Source organism: Ochotona princeps, chromosome 26, assembly GCF_030435755.1.
Source record: "Ochotona princeps isolate mOchPri1 chromosome 26, mOchPri1.hap1, whole genome shotgun sequence".
NCBI classification, from domain to species: Eukaryota; Metazoa; Chordata; class Mammalia; order Lagomorpha; family Ochotonidae; genus Ochotona; species Ochotona princeps.
Genome location: NC_080857.1, coordinates 2,937,540 through 2,948,534, shown reverse-complemented (window position 1 = coordinate 2,948,534; position 10,995 = coordinate 2,937,540). Strand labels below are relative to the sequence as shown.

General features: G+C 63.2%; 1 protein-coding gene across 2 annotated transcripts in view; it reads right to left on the bottom strand.

The window, feature by feature from the left end:
• Positions 1–10,995, bottom strand: part of CCDC85C (coiled-coil domain containing 85C) — a 54,797-nt gene continuing 43,802 nt past the window's right edge. Inside the window, exons 2-7 of one of the 2 annotated variants that reach the window (XM_058655381.1) lie at positions 10,561–10,634; positions 2,199–2,303; positions 1,318–1,413; positions 920–1,018; positions 351–452; positions 1–289 (exon numbers count right to left, since the gene is read on the bottom strand). In XM_058655381.1, coding sequence (XP_058511364.1) covers positions 363–452; positions 920–1,018; positions 1,318–1,413; positions 2,199–2,303; positions 10,561–10,634 — 464 coding nt within the window. In that variant the 3' untranslated portion in view covers positions 1–289; positions 351–362. Of the gene's footprint in view, positions 453–919; positions 1,019–1,317; positions 1,414–2,198; positions 2,304–10,560; positions 10,635–10,995 lie in introns of both variants that reach the window. The other variant, XM_058655380.1, reaches the window with a different exon arrangement.

Genomic DNA, 10,995 nt, shown 5'->3' with positions numbered 1-10,995 from the left:
CCACGGCCAGCAGGGTGGAGGTGTGGTGAGACACGGGAGTCTAGGCCTGTCCCTCAGCCTGGGGTCCCAGCAGCCTCCAGCCTCTCGCTAACACGGCCAGGGCCCGGGGCCCCATTGGGGACAGGTCGGCGGCTTCTCGTCCGGTCGTTTGCTGGTGAGTGAGGTGGGAGGTGGAGGCCTGGTCAGTGTCACCCACAGCCACCAGGCCAGAGCACGCCATGTCCTATGTACAATTCGCCCCCAAGAAGGAAGACAGTGCTGGGCCCCGGGTGTGCCAGTCCGCAGCCGTAGAAGGGCGACCCTACAAGGGTCGCTTGAGCTGGGCCCCGGGTGTGCCAGTCCGCAGCCGTGGAAGGGCGGCCCTACAAGGGTCCCTTGAACTGGTTGCCAGACAGGTGCTGCCGGATAGAGGGCTTGGAGCTGGCGGCGTCACCCAGTTTCCTCCAGACCACCTGTGGACAAGTGCAGCAGGGTGTGAGTGGGAAGCGGGCCCTGAGCCCACGCACGCCACGGCCCCAGACCAGGTACCACGTGCATGCCTGCCCCTGGGCAGGGCAATCACAGCGTGGGCCCAGCTTCCCTCACGGCTACCCTGGCAAGAACCAGGAAGTAGCCCAGGAGGGCTATGCCAGACCAAGACACCCAGGAGCATGGCCAGCCAGCTTCCACAGGAGGGGCACTCGGGCAGGCATGTGGGGGGATCCTCCAGGCAGACCCCAAGGCAGCCCCAGCTCAGAGGCACGGTGGCAGCACCATGGGGCTCCGGCAGCTCAGGAGGCAGACTAGCCCAGGGCCCCACGGTCGACAGCAGCAGTGCACATGGTCAGGCTGGGCGGTGGACTTCCATCCAGAAACCCTGGGTGGTTCTGGGGGTGGGGCCCCTGAGCACATGGCCACCCAGCCCCACAAGGCGACTCACGTTGCACATCTCACGGACGATGGCCTTCTCCTTCTCGCTCAGGTCCTCCTCGCAGCTGTCCTGGAGCTGCCGGTCCAGGTTCTCATGCACCTCCAGGACCTGAGGGAAGTGCCCAGCCCACCTGTCAGCCCCTCACCAGGGGACGCTGAGGCCTCCGCACGAGGGACCAGGCTGGGATCGCGTGCCCCAGTCACCAGCTTCGTTCCAGCCCAACTGCCCGCTTAGCGCCCAGCCAACCCGTGTCCCCAGCTGCAGAGGCTCCGGAACGGCACGCAGGTGGCACACGTGGGCTCACTGCCCAACCCCTTCAGAGTCCTTCCCTCACGGTGGACAGAGAGGCCCCAAGCCCCAGGAGGGTGTACAGCCTGTAGTGTGCCTGGTGCCCCCCACGTACTCACCTTCATGGCGTGCACGACAGCCTCGGGCTTCTGGGCTGCAGAGCTGTAGCCTGCAGAGGCGGGCGAGGGCAGCTCAGGCACGGGGCAGGCTGGGCCCTGGAGAAGGGGTCACACTCAGCTGGCTGCTACACACCTGGACTGGGTGTGGGGCCAGGGCCTGAGCAAGAGGACATGGGGTGGGAGCTGGGCATCCCAAAAACCTCCAGTCCCACCACAGTATACTCCCCATTCTGCGGATCACATGGCCCCCTGCCCGGCAGAGACAAGGGGAACAGGCCAGGCTGGCCCACGGCCCATGGCCCACCTCTACCTACAGGAGCCAGGCTGCTCTGAGAGGATGAGACACTGAGACCATGCAGTTAGGGGGCCCAGGCCCTAAAGACTGCACAGCCTTTGAATCTGGGGAAGCTAGATTGGGGCTGTGACTTATGGAAACACCCAGCATCCCACAAAGCACTTGGCTCCCTAACTGCAGCCCAGTTAGGCCTTGAGGGGAAACCAGGTTGGGAGGAGAGGCCAGACCTTGTGCAGAGGAGTTTATGTTCCCCATGCGCCAGCAGGGGGCGCCAGATACATACACACACTCAACCACCCCCCACCCATCCACCAGCAGGGGGCGCAACACACACACAACCCCTCCCCTCACCATCCCACCCCAGTCTCCTCATCCCCCTACCCCAGCTCCCTGTGGGCATTGCCACCCTGTCCAAAGGGAGACCCTGTGCTCACTGGCCCTGGAGCTTCTGACCACATGTACCCCACCTATTCCATGGGCAACCGCAGGCAAGAGCATTGACTCCCAAAGCAGAGAGCAAGCAACTAACAGAACAGTTCAAGCCCAGGCCTCTCCTCCTGCAGCGGGGCCTGAGGCTGGCACTCACATTGGGCAGGGCGTCCTGGTAGGGTGGCGGCAAGGTGGCGAGCTGGGATTCCGAGTGGTAGGGGGAGAAGCCTTTTCGCAGCGTCCGGAACTCTCCGGGGCCAGCCTGGGCCGAGAGAACATGGTCAGTGAGAGGGGGCTGGCTCCCCAGCCCAGGCGGGCACCGGGCGAAGGAAGCAGTGAGGGATTGATGGAGGGGGCAGCCCTGCCACCCACAACTGCCTTCCTGGGTCCCACACTTCCTGCCCTGGCCTCACACGTCCTGGGCTGTGAGCAATGCCCAGGGAAGCTCCCTGCAGGAGGAAGCCCCAGGTGCTCCAGCAGCCCGCCCAGTGTCCAGTTCCAAACTCCCTCTTGGCCCCAGCGGGAGACACAACCTGCTCCTCACCAAGAAGACCTCCAAAGTGCCCACCGGGGCCCCCAGAGGAGGCTGCACTACACTAGGGAGTCCTTCTTCTTGCTTGTCAGTCTGGGAGGGAGCCCCATCCACCCTACCCGGCCCCACACACACCTTGCGGCTCAGAGCCTGGGCCTCACCCCCACCAGACCCTACCCCCGGGGGCTTGGAGGCAGCACAGGGCAGGTGTCAGGAGCCCCTGCAGGAGAAGCTGCTGCACCTGCCAGGGAAGGACCTGTCTAAGCCAGGAAGTCACAGCAGGGCACACAAAGGATGCCTGAAGGTTAGCCAGGCACATCGCGGCTGGGAGCTGTCCCTTCAGCCTCAGGGAAGGCCTGGGTGGGACCCAAGATCAGAGGGGCACCAAGAAGTGGGGACCCACCCTCCTGCAGTGGCCCCCAAAACCTGCCAAGCTTCAGAGGGCTTTGTGAGCATCATCCACAAAGGAGTGTCAGTCTTGGACCATAAGGGTCTGGTCTGGAGAAGCCCCTCCCACTAGGTAACAAAGAGTGGCCAAGGCACAGCCCCAAGTGGACATGCTCCAGCACCCACTTAGAAGCAGGGCGGCCCCCAATGCTCTTCCAGGAGGCACTCAGCTGCCTGGCCCCACTGGCGGGGAGTAGGATGCAGCCGGGCCCACACACAGCCATACAGCTCACACAGCTCATCCCACAGGCCACTAGGACCAGGACAGCTAGGCCCTGCCCCTTCCGGGCACACACACGGCAGAGGCGGGTGTGTGCTGGAGCCTCACCCTGTCTACCACATCTCTGCCCTGGGCTGTGGCGGGGCCTCCTCCACCCCCAGATCACTTCCTTGGAGGAGCCCTGTGCCCATGGGCCATGGGCTGGGGACATTTTTTAATTAGCAGCAGGCAAGCTGTGCATCTGTAAACATTTGCGTGTCCACAGGACTTTATTAGCGAGCCACAAAGCCAGGCGAGGAGAAACGCACACTCTCATTAAGTGGCAGTGTGAGCAATGATGCATCAAATGAGTAACCATTACTGCACTCACATTCAAATTACAGCACCCTGCTGCCTACTGCCGGGGCCAGGCGGCCAAGAGGAGGCTGCTGTGCACTGGGGGCATAGGGAGGCACACGGGAGCAGCCCAGAGTGGATCCCAGGCCCAGGGAGAGGGACATGAGGCGCGCAGCACCTGCCCATGCAGGGTGGGGGGCGGAGCAGCACACACGTCCAAAGCAGGGTTGTGGATACAGGGGTGGGCAGGGGGCTGCAGGGCCCACCCCACCAAGCCTCTGCCCAGGGCTTCACAGCCACGCCAGGCCCACTGGGTCATCTCCCGACCCTGGCCCAGCATGGGCCACGCTGCCTCAGGGTGCCAGCCATGCTGCCTTCCCTCCTTCCACAGTGCTGCCGGCAGTCACAGGACTCAGGGCCCCAGAGTAGAGGGGATGTGCATATGGGACAAGGAGTTAATGAGCACCCCCCTCCTTGCTGTGCAGACTGAGACCCCCTCACTGGGCCCTGGAATCTGTTACCCTCGACACAGCCCCGCATGCTTCTGCCAGGATCTAGCACACTAATGGAACCCAGCCACACCGTCACGCTCCACAGCAGGTGGGTCCCAGGGGACGAGGCAGGAGGGTGGCCAGTGACAGCTATGAGCTCAGCACGTTGCGGTCCTCTCATTAGGGTCCTGTCTGCCACGGCTGGATGGTCCCAAGCCAGGGCCTGCCCTGGTGGCTCTGTCTGAAGGGAACAGCAGCCATTCCTGGCTGTCACCCAGGATGGTAGCTTTGGCAAGGAATGAGTGCCAGCCAGGAAGGCTGCTGAGTGTCCTGCAGTGCCCAGAACAACCCCTGTGCCACACAATTGCCTGGCTCCATGGGACCACAGCAGAAGTGAGAAGCAAGGAACCTTGAACTAGCCAACCTCCCACCCCTGTGGGGGAAGGCAGACAGGCAGGCGGGGGTGGGAAGCCCAGGGTGGGAGGAGGACAATGCAGAGGAAGCCACTGCAGGCCCAAAGGCTGGCAGGACCGCAGCTAGGGCCTTGAGGCCACACAGCACCCCTGGTGCCAGCTCCCAGGACTACAGCTGGGGCAATGGAGACCTGGCACTAGGACCACCCCAGCCAAGCCCTTAACCTGCTCCGACCACAGGGCTCTCCTGCGGAGCAGGCACTGCCATCGGCCTGCCCCCTCCCAGTCGGCTTTGGGCTCCTGGCCACTATGTCTGCAAAGCTGGAACAGAACGGCAGCTCCAAGGAAGGCGCAGCCTGGGAAGGATGCAGTGGTTGCAGTCTCCCCACTCCCCCCCACCCCAGTGAGGCACAGGGGTGGGGACACAGCAGTCACATCACACAGCACTTGGAATAGCCCACAGCACCACAGCACACGCTGGCCACACCAACAGCTCTACCTGCAGCCAGCTCCTCGGGCGGCCGTAGGGGGAGGGCAGCTGGAAGGAAAGAGCAGCGTCACCCAGCACGCGCCCGGCTCACCCACCACTGCTGCCCGCCCCGTCCCTCCAGGGCGCAAAGCCACAGGACCTCGGCCGGGCTAGACTGGGCGACCGCACCGGTGGTGACAGAGCCTCGGGAGAACACCCAGAGGCCAACAAGGACACTGCATCCCCAGGGAACCCACTTCAGCGCTCACGCCAAAGCTCACGAGGACGACACTGGCCCTGAACCCAAGATCTCAGGCAGCTCAGAAGGGCCAGTGAGGCACAGACGGTCTGCAAGGCCCCCCAAGAGAGCCACTTGCTCACACCAACTGCATCTGCCTCTCACTTTCTCTTGGCTCCAGTGCAGGCCGGTAGAACCAGGGGCTGCATGCGCCATGGGCAGTGGGGGGGCCCCAACGCTGGCCTCGCTGCTCCGCAGGGGCTGGAGGTAACCCCGTGGCTGGCCTCGCTGCTCCACAGGGTGACTGACCTCACTGCACATACCCAGCACTGCGCCCAGCTCAGACAGGAACCAGCAGGACCACAGGGCCTAGGACGCGGTGGCTGACAGCCTGGTCAGGTCCCACCGATACAGGGACCGTCACCCGCCCTGGGTCCCCAGTGCTTGCTCTAATGAGGGACGGAGAGGCCAGCTGGCGGGCAGGGAGCTTTGGAAGGGGGTAGACTGGCATTGTGCAAGGAACCTGCCTTGGCTGAGGACCCGCACATCTGAGGACTCACTGCCCAAGGTTTGGTGTCGGCTTCAGCTCTGGGGCTAAGTGGAGGCTGGGGGATGGTTCAGAGCCCAGAGGCAATACCCCACGGCACCCCATATCCCCCCTAGCACGACAGCTCTCCCCACAGGCCAGCAACTGCCACACACGGGGCAGGCACCATGAATAGACCCAGGCCACAGATGGAGACAAAGCTGGTGGCAACAGGCCCAATGACTGCGGTTTCTCAGCCTGGCTTGGGTGAGGCAGGCTGAGCCCCTACACTGGACTGGCCACCTGCTAGCCACCTGCTAGTCACTGCCAAGGAGAGGCTGGGTGGAGTCTGGCCCTCCAATACTAGGTGTTACACTGCCCACGACACAGGGACACGGACCAGGCCCCTAGCGAGGCAGAGGAGGGGTGGGCTCGAACTGGGTCCCAAGATGGCAGCCCACAGAGCTGCTGCAAATACAGGGAGCCCAGCGTCCCGCAGTGCCCGAGCACAAGGACCTCGGACGAGGACAGCCCAACCACATGGGGACCCAGGAAACATTACCAAGATGCAGACTCGGATGGTGGCAGCTGAGTCCATACCACAAACCTCAGACAAGGGGCAGAGATACCAAGGGAGGTGGGGAGACACACCTGGGTCAGCTGCCATTTACAAACCCTGGGCCCTGAGGACCAGGAAAAAGCCCAGAGGGCATGCCCGCTGGGATGCTGCTTCAGGCATGGTCTCACAGCATGGCACACTGGGGCAGGCACGCCCCCAGCCCAATCTCCCTCCGTCCCTGCTGTGAGTTCAACTGTCTTAAGCCTAGGATCTCAGAACGTGAGGTCTCTCCCCAGCCCCCCACACACCTGAGACAGAGCAAGCACAGCTAGCCGACACCCGCACATGCCTGCAAGAGCCAAGGCCGAGCCAGGAGCTGGGAACTCCAGCAGGTGCCTGGGCCCTCCCCCGCTGCCCCCAGAGCGCAGGAGGCTGGGTCAGCAGCCAGGCACAGACCTGGGCTGCCTGAGTCCCAGGGGCAGAAGCGTTGCAGTCCGTTCCCACCCCGCCCAAGATGGGGTAAAATAGGGTCACTGGGGGGCTGGTGCTGAGGGCAAAGCCGCTACCTGCAACATTCACATCCCATTGGGCACCGGTTAGAGTCTAGGCTGCTCCACTTCCAATCCAGCTCCCTGCTAATGTGCCTGGGAAAGCAGGGAAGCTTGGGCCCCTGCAATGGGAACAAGCCAAGGTGAAGGGGCTCGCTGACCCCTTAACCTTGAACTCAGGGCCCCTAGGAGACTGAGGGAGAGGTTTGGGTTGCTTATGGCCCCAGGAGTCCTGGCAAAGTAATGCAGCACTCATGCCAGGAAATCCACCATTGCCAAGCCCAGATTAAGCCATCCACAGCTGCCACAGTGCCTGGGTCACTTCTAGCCCGGGGGTCCGGGGCCCTGTAGCACCCACATGATGGCAAGTGGTGGGTACAGAAAGGAGGGGTGGCTGGGTCCACGGTCTCCCGCCAGCCGCCCCCTGGCCCACCCCAGAGAGAGCAGCCCAAGGGCTTCTTGGCGCACAGTCGGGAGGCTTCATTTATCCACCCAGCAGGGGAGGCCCCAGTGTCAGTTCCAGCGGGCCTGGCCCCCACCGGCCACTGGGCACAGCGCAGAGAATCCAAGAGTAACAACACGCACGGAGTGCCACGATGAGTCACCGCACAGGAAGCAGCTGTGCTGATGAAATTTTAAAGCCGACACGAGAGAAAAAATACCAACTGCGATACAGTCATTTAGCCTGTGAGCACTTGGGCACATTTTTAATTAAAGCTATTTTGGAGTTAAATAGAGGCCGTGGCGGGGGGGGCGGGGACAGGCAGGCTCTGCCACCCACACCCCAAGACTTTGCCCCTCCTCCTTTGCTCCTCTGCCTTCTGCGGCTAGAACTGGGGTTGCTGAGATTCAAACAGCAGAGTAACCGAGGGGTCAGGCCACGCCGCGAGGCAGCGGTCGGCGTCCCCTCCACTCCCCAGTGCGCACGACAGCATCACCTGGCCTCCCTACGGTACAACCCCCTCCCTCCCAGCCCAGACTGGGAGGTTGGCACTGAGTGTGGCACATTCAGAAGTGACCGCTCAGACCCTGCCGCCCCGGGCTCCAGCAGCTGACAAGCCAGCAGGGCTAGGGCGGTATCTCCAAGGGAGGGTTCCCCATCTACAAAGGAGCTCAGAGAGCTGGCAGCGGGCACGCAGGCACCTGCAGGTGGCCAGGGGGACCACAGAGTGATGCCTGAGCAGAGAACCCAGGAGGAAGGCAGCCCCGCAAACCCCAGCCTCCCACACCCCCAGACAAGCCCAGGGCGCCCAGCTGTCCTCCAGCACCCGATCTCACCAGCTGAGCCTCGAGCTGGGACAGGAGGGTAGTTGGGGTTAGGGGCACAGACTAGAGGCCATGCTCCAAGGGCAGCCCCAGCCTGCTCAGCCCTGCAGCAGGGGCAGTGCCAGTGGGCCCCTGGGAGGTGGTAACATTGAAGGCAGCCTGGGAAGCACCAAGCAGGTCGGGGGACCCATCTCTCCATCTCCTTCCCCGACCCAACCACCAACAGCTGTGCCCTCCATGCCAGCAGCGTGCCCCACCCCCCAGACTCAAGCAGGCAGCTGTGCACGGCAGGGCCACCAGGAGGCCCTTCGGGGAGTCTGGACACTTCTACAGCTGTGCCGATGCCAGCGGCTCCTGGGGTTTTGGCTGTGGGGTTCAGGGCGGGCCCCTCCTGCTGCAGCCCAGGACAGAGCAGGCAAGGCCCATGGCTGCCCCCTTTCTCAGGATGCTGGCTGGGTGCCACCCTGATACCCATCTGCCAGGAGATCCCTATGCTTTGGCAAAGGACCTGGGTGCCCTGCCCCTGGTCCCCACAACACAAAAACACGAGCTCAGGGGGCCACCCCCAAGGGGCTCGGCCTCACCAGACTGCCCAGGGAGAAGGCCAAGTCTACGGAGACAGGCGTTCCTGCACTAGTCGGTCTCCAAGGTCCCAGCAGGACCGAGGCAGGTTCCTGACCTTAAACCACAGGTTCGCCACTGCAGCCAGCAAGCCCAGGCTCAGGCCAGTCTGCCCCCAGAAGGCCAGGGCAAGGGCACAGGTGGGCATGACAATATAGACGGCCCCCTGCCCACTTGGCTGCCCCTCTCCGTTGCTCAGGGCTCGTGCTTCCGTCCACCTCCGCCTCTGCACAGGTGAATCTGAGGCAGACAGACTGTCATGCTTGGGGGCCTCCACAGGAAGCTGGGTGTACCCCAGGAAGGAAGGAGAGCTGCTGGTGTACGGCCTGCAAGACCATGTTTGCCACATGTCCTCAGTCAGAGGTACCCCTGCAGTGGCTCTGCCGGGCAGGACAATGCAGCTCAGCGGCTGGGGGCACTCCTGCCAACAGGGAAGCAGAATCCCTAGTGGGCTTGTGGCTAGGCCTACATGCCCACACCCTCCCTGTCACACACACGCCCCTGCAGGGAGACACCACCAATAGTACCATGGAGTCCCAGCTCCCACTCTGCCCTAAACCTGCTTCTCCAAGGAGCAATTAACTGGGGCTGTGTTGTGGCGCAGCAGGCTAAGCTACTGCCTGCAATGCTGGCACTCCATATGAGCACTGTTCTGTGTTCCGACCCAGCTCTGTGCCAGGAAAAGCAGCAGAAGATGGCCCAAGTACCTGAGCTCCTACCAGCCAGCTGGGACCCTTCCTAGCTTTGGCCTGTCCCAGTCCCAGCTACTGATCTCTCTCTCTCACCTCAGGGCTGACAATCCTCTTTATACCCTGGACACCAACTGCTCCCTGGCAAGGGTACGCCCTCCAGCCCCCAGAACACCCCCCACACACTAGCCCAATGAGCACCCCGACCCATCCAGCCAGTCTGCTGCTGGCTCTGCCTCTGTAGCAACCAGGCTGCCCCAAGGCCAGGCCCAAGTAGAACCGGAGCCCCAGGGAGCCAGTTCCATCAGAGCTGTTCTGTCTACAGGCCCTGAAACCAACATGTAACATGTAGCATGATGGAGTCCAGTCCTGCAGCGTAGCACTGGCTCGCATGTGCTCACATGTGCATGGCGTGTGGCAGTGCAGGCGTGTAGGATGGGCAGGATGGCCTGCTAGGTCCCACCAGGCTCTGCTTCTCAAGGCCCACAAGGCACAGTAGCAGGGGGAGGGAGGAGCTGTGAGCATGGCAGGGTGGGGGTGGGGCTCTGCTCGCCGTCTGGGGTGCCGAGTACAGTGAGTACAGTGGTCGCCTAGCGATGGGGTCCATCAACTAAGCCATCCCTGGGTTCCCAGAGAAACACTTTGGTATTCTGGGTCAGCAGCAGGAGCGGGGAGGTTGAGATAAAGCCTGGGCTAGATTCCAGGGGCACGCAGGCTGGAGTGGTGGGCAGAGCACCCCAACAGGGGCTGACCACAGCCTCCCCACCCCTCCCCAGCAGGAGAGGCCTCCAGCTCTGAGGCAGGCACTTGTCCCCTCTATAGCATGCAGCATTGCCCGCTCTCCCAGCCCACCCCTCTGCACCCTGCCTCTCTCCCAGAGCCTCCAGGGACACAGAGGCAACACAACCCGTTCCTCCACCAATCCCTGTTCCTGCCATCTCTGGCCCAGGCCCAGCACAGGCCCTAGGAGCCACAGGCAGGATCAGGCTGTTACGTGGGGCAGGTGGCAGCAGTGGGCACCACGCAGGCAGGGAGCCCCAGGGAGGCTGGGGTGGCGGGGAGCCCTGGGGCAGGTGGCAGCAGCGGGCACCACGCAGGCAGGGAGCCCCAGGGAGGCTGGGGTGGCGGGGAGCCCTGGGGCAGCCACTGCCATAGTTCATCTACCTGTGTCAGGAGCTTGTCACCCTCCAGCAACTTCACCTTGGACTCCAGCTGTCGGATGTAGGTGGACGATGGATCTGCAGGTGAGAGGAAGGGGAGGGCACGTTAGCCATCGCAGACTCATCCCCGGGAGACAACCCACCTTGCCGAGTCTGATTCCTGGAGCTGCATGACAACGGCTGGGAGTCTCTCCCAGCCATCTTAGACTCCCCAGGGGCTTCAGGCCCCCACAGAAGCTCTGATCCACGCAGCCGAGCACCACCACCCAGGGCCTTGGTGGGAGGGTGACTGGGGCTCCAGTGTCAGCAGCTGTAGTTCCTCCCCGCTCCACCGCACTGCAGCTGCTCCAAGGTGAGCTGGTTATGACCCCAGGACACTCCTGCAGATGGCAGAGGCACAACTCTCAGGCCAACTCTCTGGGCCCGTGCTGGCCTAGAG